This window comes from Cheilinus undulatus, linkage group 16 (assembly GCF_018320785.1).
Source record: "Cheilinus undulatus linkage group 16, ASM1832078v1, whole genome shotgun sequence".
Classification (NCBI taxonomy): Eukaryota; Metazoa; Chordata; class Actinopteri; order Labriformes; family Labridae; genus Cheilinus; species Cheilinus undulatus.
The window spans coordinates 34,656,060-34,670,385 of record NC_054880.1 but is presented as its reverse complement, the minus strand read 5'-3'; the positions used below and the strand labels follow the sequence as shown (position 1 = coordinate 34,670,385).

The following is a 14,326-nucleotide window of genomic DNA, read 5'->3' as shown; positions in this document are numbered from 1 at the left end:
TTGTTGCCTTCAGTAAGAAACATTTTTCATATAATGCACTGTGAAATGTAAATCAGAGACCTTGCATTAGAATCTGAGATCAGTACAATATGTCGTCAGCAGGCCTATTAAGACCTCAGTAGGGGGTCTGGGGTTTTCGCTGATAAAACTATCAGTATGTGAAGAGACTTCTACAAAAGGCCATGTGTTTTAAAACATTTTGTAGGTTGTCTACTGTGTCTTTGTTCTCTTTCTGGATCAACCAATCACAGCTTACAAAAGAATGTGTCATACCTAGCAACAAGGCCAACCTCACCCCCTCACCAAGATGAAAGTTTCTGTCCTTTCCTTGCTCAGAGTTGATGTAAGACTGTTCCTAAATCACTTTTAAGCTAGCACTCCTTAGTAGGATTTTAAAAGCTAAGGTAGGATCTCTCAGAGAGGATTCTCAGAATGTTTGTGCCCTGGATTGCAGACTTTAAACCCCTTCTCACACATGCAACCCTGCGTGCTCACTAATCACTCACAGCAGGAAGTTTCTCTTTGTTTGACTGTTGGTCAGTGGAGGGAAAGTTTCAGGGTGCCGTTTGTGTAGCTCACCAAGGTAAATTCTGAACATTTTCAGGAGCTTTGTGCAAGTGTGAAGAGGGCCATTAAGACCAAAATGCTGTCTTTGACACATTTAGAGATGATGCATTCTCACAGAACAAGGACATCATTTTGATAACAAAGTCACTTTTTATTGTTTATAAAAATACAAGTTATTTTGTATTTTTCCAATCTCAGCCTCTGTGTGCTGCAGACACAGAGGGCCGAGGCACGGGGAACAGCTAAACTCTTAAAGAAAATCCAGAAATCATGATTTCTTTATTTGCCAGTACATCTGGCATGTATTTGGATATGTCAAGGTTACTGATGACACATGAAAGGAAAACACGAGGCTCAAGTGAAAAAAACAACCTGATAAACTTCAGTGCAAAATAAGTAACAAACTAAATCTCAGATATCTGGGTGCAAAGCAGCATTGAGAAACATTAACACTGAAAAATAAGATATGCATTTAGAAACATTCACTGTAGTGTGTGTGCGTGCAAGATTGTCTTTCCGTGCGTTGGGCTGTGGTGCTACATCACAGCTGGCTCAGCATCTGCAGAAACGTGGGAGTGAGGGCGTCATCTCATGTAGTGAGTGATCGCTCGCAAGGTGTAAAGAAGGGCTGCTTGTAGGCGGGCTTCCATCACTATGAGGTTTGCATGAACCTGCAAGAATAACATCAAGCAAACAATGTCACTACCTTCAGGGTGCTTGATATCAGTCTTTTCTGTATTGCTTTCTTCTAAAAGATATTTAAACTGTGAGGTAAAACAAGGGACACATTTCAAAGTTGAAGTTTTAAACATTTTTGTGAAGCTGAGAGAGAGAGCACATGTAAAAACTCCAAATGTTTGGTTCTTTATGGTCAAAGAGGTGGATCGTGACCTTTTCAGAGTGTCTGAAGTGTCTCCAGAAAGCGTGGTAAATGCGTGCCGTGGTCTGCTCAGGGTGACAGGCCATGGTTTTTACAAACACCTTCAGAGAGCGCTCTAACAGCACGTTCACACCGCCGTAGTCGTAATCGTCATAGCTGCACGGGTACATTCATAAAGAGGTTAGTGACACAGCAGAGATTTGAAAAACATATTTAGCACAGATTTTAAACAGTGTGTAACACTGACCGAATCCCGTACAGACAGTGGATGTAGTTCCACAGAGCTTTCCTCAGAGTGTGGGTGTCCACACCTTCATGCATGGCCATCCTGTGGTAGGTCAAGTTACTCACCACCTGCAAACAAAACAATTAATATTATTAGAAACTCATCAATCTGTCAGTTCTCTGCAGATAAAGCAGGATTTATTTTTACATAACGGAGCTTTTTTGTCAGCATATGTGGTTTCCTTTAAGATTTTTTCCCACATTTTTCAACATTTCAGTTGTTTGTTGTTTACAACAAGAACCGCAATATTTTCTGCTGGGCTGGTGTCGACTATTGCAACATCAGAACAACCTCATGAAAGACGTGCCAACTTAAGACTCCTTGTTAAAGAGTAATTTTTCCTCTTGCACTGTTTAACTTGAGTTGGGTTTTAGATGTAAGAAATATTAAATATTTATATTATACAAGTATTTCACTCTGTGCACTCGCTGAAAAATTTCAAGATTGGAAAAAAATACAAAAAGAAATCTCAGGCAAAATTTCCATTATCACTGCAATTAGGTACTTCCATGTTTTTCTCTTAATTATACAATATGATATGATGTGATAGACATGACTGTCCCCTTCAGGAAATAGTCTCAGAATTCAAGTGCTGCCCACAAAGATCAGCCACAACACAAAGAAATAAGGATGATAAATGCAACAACAATCCACAGAGTAGGACATGCCAATGAAAAGCCTCATTACAACATTACTGCACCCATTATTGCACAGAGACAGTAATTAAGGAAAAAGGCATATCTACTTAATATCACCCAATCCTAATTTCAGCTAGTAAACATCGACCCTTATTTAATGAAGCTGGAAAGACTACAAAAGACCAGATGCATGTTTCATAAAGCAGGTTTAAGTCTAACCTTGAGTCTGTTAACCCTGAATTGAGGGAAACTCTGAGTTTTACACCTAAGATAGGGAGGTAACTCAGGGATGAAGGGTAAGCCAAGCATGTTTCACAAAACCAGATAACTTAAGCTCTGAGTCAGTTACCGTGGTAACTGGGTCTGTAATTACAACCTGATTAGGAGCAGGTTTTCTTCAACAAAACCAGACTTTCTCCCCTTTTCCTCTCTCAAAGAGCCAGTGATGGGTCTCAATTCATCTTATTGCCTTCATTCATTCAGTCCATGCAAGGGGAGTTCTTAACATTTATTTTTGATAAAAATCCACATTACTTTAAATGGATATTGATAAATGGAATAAACTAAACTTAATAAAATTGAACATGACATGCTTTTGTCAGAGCATAAAGAAAGGTGCGGGCAGCACTCAGCAGGAAGTTACATTGACGTCTGTAGGTGTAGTTTGTCTTTAACTCTACAGGCTGTAGGGGAGAGGATTTTTATGTCTTTGAAATCACCATGGAAGAATTGCTTTGCGCACCTATTTCTTAGGACAGCTGTGTAAAAGGGCAAGGTATCCAGCAAACAGTTCAAACAAAACTCCTGCACACTGTCCAACTTGCAAAAAAAGGGGGGGATTTATTTGTTTTGGTACTGGACCTACATCAGGCAAACCTGATGTGTGGGAGTTTTCTTCAAACTGTTTGATGTGTTTTAAATCAGCATTAATAATTAATTAATTATAATTAATAAATAAATTTAACAACTTAATCTCAGAGATTTAAGGTTTTAATCTCAGAAATGTATGACTTAAATTCAAGAAATTCAAGACTTATTCTCTTTAATGTAATCCTTTGATCTCAGAAATTTAAGACTTTAGTCTCAGTAATGCAAGGGGTTAATCTTAGAGGTTTAAGGTTTTAATATCAGAAATTTCAGATTTAAGGTTTTAATCTCAGAAATGTTCGATTTAATCTTTAAATCTTGTTTTTTTCTTATGTGAACTGAATCCTCTGTTGTACTCTCCTTTGAAGAAGAAGCAGTGTAATTCCACTCTAAAAATAAGCTCATACTTGCCGTTTCTCCACATGTGGATTTCTAGTTTGAGAGGGTAAATTACATGGACCTCTTGCCATGTGTTACCATGGAGAATCATTGTATTCAAGCACCATTAACGATGGCTTTTTATGGTTGTGTTGTACTTGCTGAACTCCAAGTGCACCAACTCAGAGCTGATTGGTTAAAAGTAAAGTTAGCCAAGTTTCTTCCAGCATAGACCCTATTTGTGACAGATGAGATCAGGCATCAGCCACCCTGACACAGATGTTTTGGTTTTGCTCAGTTTTATCTCATTTCTGGTATTCAATTTCCTCAAACTGTATTTGGATTATGGGAAAAAGTCAATAAAGAGAACTTGAGCATATTTCTTTAAAGGTAAGAGTACCTGGAATTTTTCGTCGAGCAGCTGACCCATGTCTGGCAGAAGCCTGTTCACCAGCGAGTAGCCGTGATCCTCCCACGAGTAGTCCTGCGTGAAAGAGACAACATCATCAACAAACACGGGTTTATGACAGCATAAACAGGCCATGCATGATTTAGAAAGCATAAAATAATATTTCAGGGAGTCAGTTTGAATAAATACTCGACACTACCTGTGCTCTCATGGTGGGCGGGGCCTGCTCTCCTCTGGGAGCAAAGTCCTCATATCTGAACTCTGGATCCTCCACCAGGTGCAGCACCAGGTCAGGTGGTGCTCCCCTCACCACCGCTGTGTAAACACAACAAAGAGGAAGTCAATAAACAAAGTAAAACAGGTAAGTAGTATGAGGGATGACAAAGAGGTCTGTTTGTACCAGTTGGTATGCTCTCGCTCCTCTCCCTCTCAAAGCGAGTAACCATCTCCTCCTGCGTGCACTCCTCTTCCTCCTGCTGCTGCTGCAGCTCCACCATCCTCTTCATCAACACCTCCACTTCCATCGCTCCATCAACAAGCTGAATGTGAAGTGGTAAGAGTATCAAATTAAACACCACTTGTTCTTCGCCTCTAAGTTCAGAGCTGAGAAAACGTAATGACCATTCCACTCACCTCCTGCCTCCCATCCTCGTGAGCGGGGCTGTGAGGGCTTCGAGGAAGGTGCCCGGGTGATGGAGGTTGAAAAGTGTAACCTCCTATGTGGTCAGGTTCAGGGTTTAATCCACAGCCCCACACAAACGAACAGAGCGAGTGAGCGTGTGCCATCAGAACCACAGCGTGGATGAGTTCAGCCAGTGACCAGCGAGGATCTGCCCCAGGACACACCAGCTCCTGCACGACCGAGAGGATTAGATTAACAGGTTTGTAGAAGGACAATATTATATAGCTGTTTCTGAGCCACCACTTCATTCAAGCTCATAATATCTAATCAACTGGGAGATGTGCTGTTAAGAAAACTTGTACAGACACACATACATTGAAAAAAAACCCTACACTATATGGACAAAAGTATTCGGCCACTACACCAACAGGGACAGTAATGGCATTTTATTCAAATCCATGAACTTTATGGAGTTAGCTTCACTTCTGCAGCTGTAACAGTCTCCACCCTCCTTGAAAGGCTTTCCACAAGATCTTGGGAGTGTTTCTATGGGAATTTGTGCCCATTCATTCTGTGGAGCATTTATGAGGTCAGTCACAGACTCTGTGCCAGACTTCCCCACTGAACTCATCCAACCATGTCTTTATAGTCCTTGCTTTGTGCACTGGGGCAGAGACATGATGGAATATAAAAGGGCCTTCCCCAAACTGTTGCCACACAGTTGGAAGCATAGCATTGTTCAAAATGTCTTGGTATGCTGAAGCCTTAAGATTGGCTTTCAGTAGAGACCAGGGGCCTAGGCCAAACCCTGACAAACAGTCTCATACCATTATCCCTCCTCCACCAAACTTTATAGTTGGCACAATGCAGTCAAGCAGGTAACGTTTTCCCGGCATCCGCCAAACCCAAACTCACCCATCTGACCGCCAAACAGAGAAGTGTGATTGGTCGCTCCACAGAACAAGTTTCCTCTGCTCCACAGTCCAGTGTCAGTGTGCTTTACACCACTCTATCTGACGCTTGGCACTTGACTCTGTGATGTGAGGCTTGCATGCAACTGCTCAGCCATGGAAACCCATTCATGAAGCTCCCGCCGCACAGTTTTAGTGTTTACATTAATGCCAGCAGAAGCTCAGAACTCTTCAGCGTATGGACTCAGCAGAGCCTTGGTTGCTTTTACACACCAGTTGTTGATCCTGCTTTGTGATTTTACATGATCTTCCTCTTCACGGCTGAGTTGCTCTTGTTCCTAAACGCTTCCACTTTCTAATACCTCTTACAACTGACTGTGGAATAACTAGCAGGGAGGAAATTTCACCAACTGTCTTATTGCAAAGCTGGTATCCATCACAGTACCACGCTTGAAGTCCCTGAGCTCTTCAGAACGGTCCAGTTAGGATCGCAAGTGTTTGCAAACAGAGACTGTATGGCTAGGTCATGACTTTATACACCTGTGAAAACAGGTCTGATTGAAACACCCAGATTCAATAATCAACAGGTGCGGTCAAACACTTTTGTCCATATAGTGTATTTTGTTCATACAATACACATTCCTTTTCTTGTGTGGAGAGGGAAATATAAGCTTGTTGTAAACCCCCAGAATGACGTATTAGTAAAACTAAGGTTGTCTGCATTAGTGCCTTAATAGCAATGCAATTAATGACCTTAATTAGTCATATTAATAGCATGCTTTATTGCCCCTTTCTGCACAGTTTGGCAATGTTTCCCTGCAGCCACAGCTAAAAGAAAAGGGTCCACCACTGCTCCTTAATGTCTTATTTCACTTTACAGCTCAGCATAGAAGCCAGAAGTCATCTGTATCTCTTCCTTATGTAGTTTTTAATCCATAACAAGTTCCCTTTTCTGTGTTCTTTTTAATTATGTTATTTTATTCTGTGATTAAGTGATCAGAATTATTTGCTATTTTTGGCAGCACTAATTTTTGTATTGCATTTATTCACTGCAGTTTGGTGTCATTTTCACCTTCTTTTACACTTGATGGTGTTTACTTTTCATTCTTTTATCCTGCTGTTTACATCGTCTCGACCAATTAACTTCCATTTTATTCATGTCATGAGCACGACCATGAGGGGTCATGAAGTACTGACTTGTTGTTTTAACTGTAGAGTGTATATGTTAGTCTACTCTACAATGTCTTAAACTACTAGAATGGAACAAGACAAGTTGTGTTCACACGCTGCTTTAAATACAGCAGCATGGCAGACTGAATCATCGTTTCTAGAGATAAACTACATCTGTTACTGGTGAAGCAATGATTATTCTTAGGTGTCCCCATTATTCATGTACTGGTAAATATAGATCATCTTTTTTAAAGGGAGTATTATTATTCAGTGAGGGAGTGATTTTAGATAGAATATTGAAACATTAAGCTTAAAAAGAGAGCAGCAGAGTGGGAGACGAGCAGCGTGTGGGTGGAGTGTCTGACCTGGATGTGCTGCTGTGTGACGAGCCAGGGTCTGTGTGCCAGCAGCTTGTTGAGCATCTGCAGGCTGCGGAGTTTGGTTGGAGCATGTTGGAGGTCACTCAGCCAGCTCTCCTCTCCTCCGGCCTCCAGGAAGCCCGCGCTGTGATGCTGTACCAGGTATGAGCAGTGGTGTCGTGCTGCAGCCTGGAAAACATCAGTGGAAGAAACAAAGATGGCTCCCAGTTTGTCTAGTCTGATGGGGAGTGACAGTACATCAATGCTTATGAGAGGAGAACAGTCTACACATCCATACTTTTCTTTATTTGTTGCATTTTTCCCTTGCCATCTGAAAACTGTTTCCAATCCATCCCCTGGACAAAAAGCAAACTAAAACTAATCGTACTATTTCAGCTGCTGCTTTTGTCATTGAGCTATGACACAGTGAAAATTTTCTGTGTGGTGATATCATCTTACTTAAAGGGAAGATTTAGCCAATGGCTCAGCCTGAATCCAATGATTTACTGTCTTCTACAGCTGGCCTGACTGGGACTGTCAAAGCTTTGGCTGCAGTTTAATGGCCTGGCTGCCACCTACATTTTAGACCTTTTAACCCCATATGAGCCAGTACATACTCTGAGATTAACAGGCAAGGGTCTCTTAGCTTTCCCAGGGGGGCCCCAGACAAAAACTAAAGGGGACAGGGCATTTTAAGTCTGGGCTCCAAGGCTCTGGAATATCCTGCCTAAGGAAATCTGATTGGCCAAGTCTATAACCTCTTTTAAATCTCTACTTGTGACATACTTTTATCTAGAAGCCTCTCCTGATTGTACTTGAGTTTTAACTTTTATTTTTACCAGATTTCATTCAAGTTTAGCATGCTTTGATCTTTTTTACATGTATGCATTGTGCCGGCGGATTTTACTGGTGTTTTAACCACTTTGTTGTCTCTGCCACTTGTGAAGCACTTTGTAACTCTGTTTTGAAAAATTCTCTATAAAGATTATTACCATTATAAACAGCATCACAATACCACCCATCTAAATATATAATTTAAAACAGTTTTCAGACGGAGTTAAGTTAGAAAAACTACCGTCATCAAACATAATATGTGATATTTTTACATTTGTTACGATGATTTCTTGATGATGTTTTGTTGAAGTAAATTAGAGCTGAAAGACATAAAATTTACAACTGATGTACGTAAAGTCATTTGCATAATGTTTAGGTGTATAGGGCACTATGGATTCGTTCAGAGTCAAGCTCAACACATGTCGACACATGCATGTATCACTCGGCCCCAAGGACAAGCTCGACAACATTTCTATAGCCAGTTTTTCACTCCTGGTTTTCCAACCTTTTTTCCAGCAACAGCTGATCTCCACAAGGAGGGTTGTTATGGATGCATAACAAGCCAAAATGAATAGTGTGCAGAATAATATTCACAGCATCAACTGCATAAAAGCTGTTAAAACTAACAGGAGAGGTTCATATCTAACATAGGGTTAACAGTCTGGATAGGACACATGAAGGAAACACCACCTGCAGAACATGAATTGAACACCATTACATTTTTTGCATGAATTTAGAAAACTTGTACATTACAGACTTTATGTATCCCACGTGAGTGCGCCACACCAAACACTGACGTCAGGGTGTAATTCACTAATTACCAGAGGTCCCCAGGTAATATTTATCCCATACCAACAGGGCATTATTCTGCCTATTTGTTTAAATACCAGCTAATCTATATACAATAATAACTAATTTACTTAAAACATTAGTTTATCATAGTTAATATCAAAGATAAACTTAGAAAATCATAAAACTCTGAAATGAGACACTTCAGATGGGTGAAAAAAGAAAATAAGTGAAAATAATGCATTTAATTTCTAAATATCATGAACACCAGCATTAGACGACTAAAAACATGACTTTCTACTTTAATCAATTAAAAAAAAAAACAAATACATTTTAGTGTGTCCAACAGAGTTGACAAAAGTCAAGATATGATGGTCAAAAAAAGTCAAATTTTGGAAAAAAAAATGTAGAATTAAATATCTGTTCCTACATACAACTTCTAGTTTAGACATCAACCGTCACAAATATTCACTTCTTTTTCAGGTAACACTTAAAAGAGCCACAAGTCGTCACAAAAAAGACATGTGTTTCACGAGCCACGGGTTGAGTATTGCTGCTGTAGAGAGAAAAAGATTGTAGTGTCTGTTTTTCCTCTTTTTTCCCATCCAGCCCAGACAGGAGTAAATATAAGTGTTTAAAAAAACACTGTTGCAAAGCTGTAGAGTAATTCATCAACACAATAGCATCCAACTGCAGCATCCAACTGGACTGACCATGCTCACCCACTTTAGTCAATCCAAACCAAAGCTGAAAGTCATCTAGCTATAGTTAAGAGTTAAGAGACTGAATGACTGTCATCTATTTATCTTGTATTATGTTTGCTGTGTATTACTGCTTTTTGTTTGTCTGAAACTTTGTTCCATGTGCTGCTGCCTTTCTTGGCCAGTTCACTCTTAAAAAGGAGATATTTCTATCTCAACAAGTTTTTCCTGGTTAAATTAAGACAATTTGTAAGGTTGGACCACTTCAAGTCTTTAAAGCATGTGACCCAAATCAGTTTATCTATTGCTGAATGATGTTCTTGTTAAACTGTGTCTGTGTAAAACGTGTCACTTAATTTGTGGCTTTCTTACCATAACAGCGATATAATGTCTCCAGTGACGGGGCAAGGGGCCGTCCAGCTCAAACAAAGCATGCTGGGTCCTCAGGAAACAGCTGAGGTAAGCGGGGTGCAGTGCCATCACCATGGTGATGTGGTCCACGCGACCCGACGACAGGAAAGATTCAATGAGGATGTGCTGGTCTGGCCCCTCTTTCAGCATCTACAGAGAAACAGAGAGATAAAATACACATAAACAACTGAAAACCTGGACGGGTGAAGTCAGATTTTACTCATACTACACTGTGAGTGTATTTTAAGTGTGCTTGAGGAAATATTTGCGGGGGATCCACTCAGAAATGTTTCTCTAAAGCGCTGGAAATAAGCAGCCACGGAGTTGACAACACTTCCACGTCCTCCAGCGGAAAGCTTGGAGTGAGTCACACTTGAAATCAGCACATTTTCAGTCATCAGCTTTGGCAATACATGTCTGATGTTGCATCTTTCGACGACATAGAGCAACAGACACCTCAGTATTGCAGCAGAAAAGTTAGCTACATTGCTTGCATTTGTAATGTATATGGTTAGTTTCTGAAAACTTTAACAATTATTTTTTTATATCAGTTTGAAGATGGAAAGACGTAGAAACAGCAGACAGAAACACAAACACAGTCTGTTTCTCAAGATGCCTGTCTGCATCTTGAGGAGTATTATTTTAAACCAGCTCTTGAAATTACAACACAATTACAGGTAGCTTCTCACAGGACATTCACCTCCTGAGACCCTGAGTGTTTGTCTTTGGACAGGAAGTAGTTCTCATCAAAAAATGTTGTCTGCATTTGTGGAAAATAGGCTTATCTTACTGTACAACACAAAACAAACTTATTATTTCTTTACTTTTAGGAAGTCACTTTCACAAAAAATACATGTTTAAAAGTGCTAAAGATGGCTGCTCCAAGACAAACTCAAACAGCACAACACACCTCCAGAAGCCCCTGTTTCTGCAGAAACAACACACTGCTGAGAAGGTTTTTGTTTCATTTTGATTGTGTGTCAGCCAGCTGCAAGGAGGCCATTCAGTCAGTAAGGTGGTGTCAGTCATTAGTAGTCATTTTTCTGATGGTGAACAACAAGAACTTGTTGGGGTAAGCATAAAATATATTGTTACTATACTTATGTAAGGACTCTGGATTTTTCCTTTAAATTGTTAAACATTTCAAAAACATTGAACAACTTCCCTAAAATTCCAAGACATTGCCAAAAATCCCTGTGAAAATTATTAAACATTTCTTAAAATCTCATTAAAAAAATACCCCAAAATTTCTCTGCATAATCCACAAACATTTGAGTGAAACTTTTTGAAAAAGTCCCAAAATCTAAATGAAATGTTCCTCCAAACAATCTGTGGAAAATTCCTTAAATTTTAAGCAAATTCCCTAAATTTCAAGCCAAATTTCACCCAAAATGTCAAATCAAATCCCCCCAAAATGTCAAAAACATTACCCCTAAAATTCAATGAAAGATCATGGAAAATCTCTTAAATGTTTTCCCAAACAATTCCAAAAAACAAACAAAACCCTCCTAATATCCAAACAAATTCTCAAAAATACACTTGAAAATTCAAGAAATTCCCAACAGTTTGAGGATTGGGATCTGCTGCAGGGTCTCAAGAGGTCAAACATATTGATTCATATCCTGAATAATAATGAATAATAATATTTTTAATAAGGGCAAGGCCAGTACGTTAACCTGTGTCAGTGTAAAGAGTAAGACTGTAAAGTCAGGGATGGCAGAGCACTATGACACATAGGATAAGCTAAACATATGGCTAATCATCAACTGCCAAAACTGAGTTTATTTCAAAATATTTTGAGCTTAATTTTATAATTTGTCATTTTTCTTCAGCTCTTTTTGATTGTGTATTTTCATATTTTCCATGTTGTTTTATTTTTCCTCAAAATCTTGTCTTCTCGGGACGCAGGTGACCAAGTGGTTAAGGCGCGCCCCATGTACGTGGACGGCCTGGGTTCGAATCCGGCCTGAGGCCCTTTACCGCATGTCTCTCCTCTGCTCTCGTCCCTGTTACCGACTCTATCCACTATTCTCCTCTATCAAATAAAGGCAAAAAAATGCCCAAAATAAACCTTAAAAAAAAAATCTTGTCTTCTAGTGCTTACAATGTTATAAATGTTTGTTTTTAACTCTTTAAAGCAATTTGCATTGGTTTTACATGAGCAGTCCTCTATAAATAAACTTGCATTGCATTGCTTTGCCTAATAACACCCTGTTGTAAATAACAGTACTTCTAAAACAAGCCATACACACCTCCTTTGCATGGATGAAGGCACTTGGACCCGAGGCCAGAGCCCGAGGGACTTCAAGTCCGTGTTCCTAATAGACAGAACAGGACACAGGTAGTTGAGTAAATATCATGCAAATAATAATGAACATTTTCACTAATAAGTCATTTGTTCTATTAAAACTGCAGAAATAGCCTCTTCTTTATAGTAAATTCGAGCAAAACACAAACACATTAAATTTTCACACCTGAGTAACAGGAACAAGAATATGTTTAGCACACACTTATAGATAAAAAACATGAACTTTGACCCATATTTCATAACTGTTTTGCCAAGCAATCTCGAGTGTTAAGAGTTTAAATTAACAAACCATTTCCTGCTCTTAATAAACTTCAAATTATTGTCAAAGACATTCAGAAGTTAACTGTAAGTCTGCAGGAAGCTTCAACCCCTCCGTACTTGAGCAGGCCTACTTACTGTAGCAGCTGTACTGTAACTGGAGAGACTCGTTTCATAACCTGTAGCAGCCCATAAAGTCTGTGACCAAACCATGCGTAAAAACTCACCGACATCATGGAAACACCGACTGCAGATCACCACCGCTGGTTAACTTTTCACAGGTCATACAAATAAAGTGATTACCCGCCAAACGCAGGCTGATTTTTAATATTTCTAGAAGCTACGGCTGACAGTGAAAATGAAGCCCTGGGGGTGTGTCCCTCTGTGTTTTTCAGGCGCCTGGAGGGGGCGTGACCGGCCTGCTTGTTTGTGCACACCGCAGCGGAGTCTTGCATCACCTCCGACAGTTCAACGTCTGATGAAACATCCAGCAATCTGATAGAGGCCAATTATCAGCTGATAACTACGGCTGATCAACAGTGAGGTTATCATGTCTAATAACAGTCAATCACCGAGCTGACATGTTAATCTCACAGTGAGCATGCGTGCTAATTAAACAAACTTTACTGTTACTGAGATATTCGTGTTGATTATCCCTTTAATTCTGGGATAGGGAGACTTTCATCAGACACTATAAAGGACTGAATATAAACCTCATCATTACCTGTGCGATCCGGAGCAGCTCGGTTGATTTCCCCCGTATCTCCTGCAGCGGACACGACCGAGACAAACGAAGCAGGTGCAGAAGTGTTTGTTTACTGAGCCGTGTCGAACCAGGCCGGTCCAGACCTAAACAACCGAGAACTGCTTGGCTCAGCTCCTCCAGAGCCGCTGCTCGTTCCTCTCCGTCCCTGCTGCAGAGCCGAGCTAAGCTCTTCACCGCCGGGTTACTGTCAGACTCTGACTCTGACTCGTAGCGACACGGACGGCCAGGACCGGACCCGTGTCGTGGGTTGTTGTCCCCGTTAGTCTTGCAGTTAAAACTTGCAGTTTGATTATCAGCCATCTCCCGGAGTGGTCCGGACGCACCTGTAGGCTGCGTTACCTGACGCCGAAGCAGCTAGCTGTTAGCTTAAGTAGTAACGCAACCGTTAGCTTGACGAATGAATGAAGCAGGTGTGTCGTTTTTCCTCGACTTACTAGGTAATCATCTATGTCAACAATCATTCACACCGACAGGCTACATTCAACGCGAATTCATACCTGACATCTGACCGTAAAAACAGTCCGCCGGTTAGTTTGCTAAGTTAGCCTAGCTGCTATTAGCAGGTACCGTAAGCTGTTTTAACAGTGTATTTAGACTTAAAAGCACTCTTATCCAGTGGTTTATGTTTGCATTTCACTTCTGGGCTAAAATAAAATCTACATTCACTTTAAAATAAGTTTCACGGAGCAAAAATACTGCTTTAAACCCGCTGGTTTCGTTCTGCTGTTGAGTTGGAGAGCATTTTTCCTGCCTACATGACGTCAGCGTGACGTATTTAAAACTTTTCACTATTGAGCTCGAGCTGCTACAACACCGGAAGTGATAACTTTTTCCAGTGGAAACGTGAATATTTTTAACCTTTTAGCCGGTTTCTTCAAATCATTACAGGATTTTCCTTTTTTCTAATGTGCTGTTGTTAGTTGTTGGCCTCAGCATCAGTACGGCAAAAGTAATGTTTCGTTTGTTTTGATTAAAAAAACTGAGAATAAAATGATCAAGTTTTCGTTTTTTTTTTTTGTATATTTTTTATGAATATAAATTTCTATGCCCAGCTATCCATTTTTAATCAATTAGCCTTATTAGTCCCAAAATTACGACATATCATGCCTTGAAACGTCAGAATTAAGATTGCCTAAATCTTCGTTCTCCGTCCATTATTCCCTGATAATTGC

At 40.1% G+C, this 14,326-nt stretch overlaps 1 protein-coding gene across 2 annotated transcripts; it reads right to left on the bottom strand.

Annotated features, from left to right (window-relative positions):
• Positions 1-845: 845 nt before the first annotated feature.
• On the bottom strand, positions 846-13,929 carry sesn2 (sestrin 2). Of its 2 annotated transcripts, none has more exons than XM_041809526.1 (11): positions 13,113-13,929; positions 12,075-12,140; positions 9,784-9,972; positions 7,094-7,276; positions 4,659-4,877; positions 4,426-4,564; positions 4,225-4,340; positions 4,017-4,100; positions 1,695-1,801; positions 1,459-1,603; positions 846-1,238 (listed from the first exon to the last, which is right to left on the bottom strand). In XM_041809526.1, the coding sequence occupies exons 1-11, from the start codon at positions 13,452-13,454 to the stop codon at positions 1,152-1,154; spliced, it is 1,677 nt and encodes a 558-aa protein (XP_041665460.1). In that variant the 5' UTR covers positions 13,455-13,929; the 3' UTR covers positions 846-1,151. The 2 variants fall into 2 exon arrangements, with proteins under 2 accessions (XP_041665460.1, XP_041665461.1); XM_041809527.1 differs by lacking the exon at positions 13,113-13,929 and adding an exon at positions 12,616-13,085.
• Between the last annotated feature and the right edge of the window lie 397 nt (positions 13,930-14,326).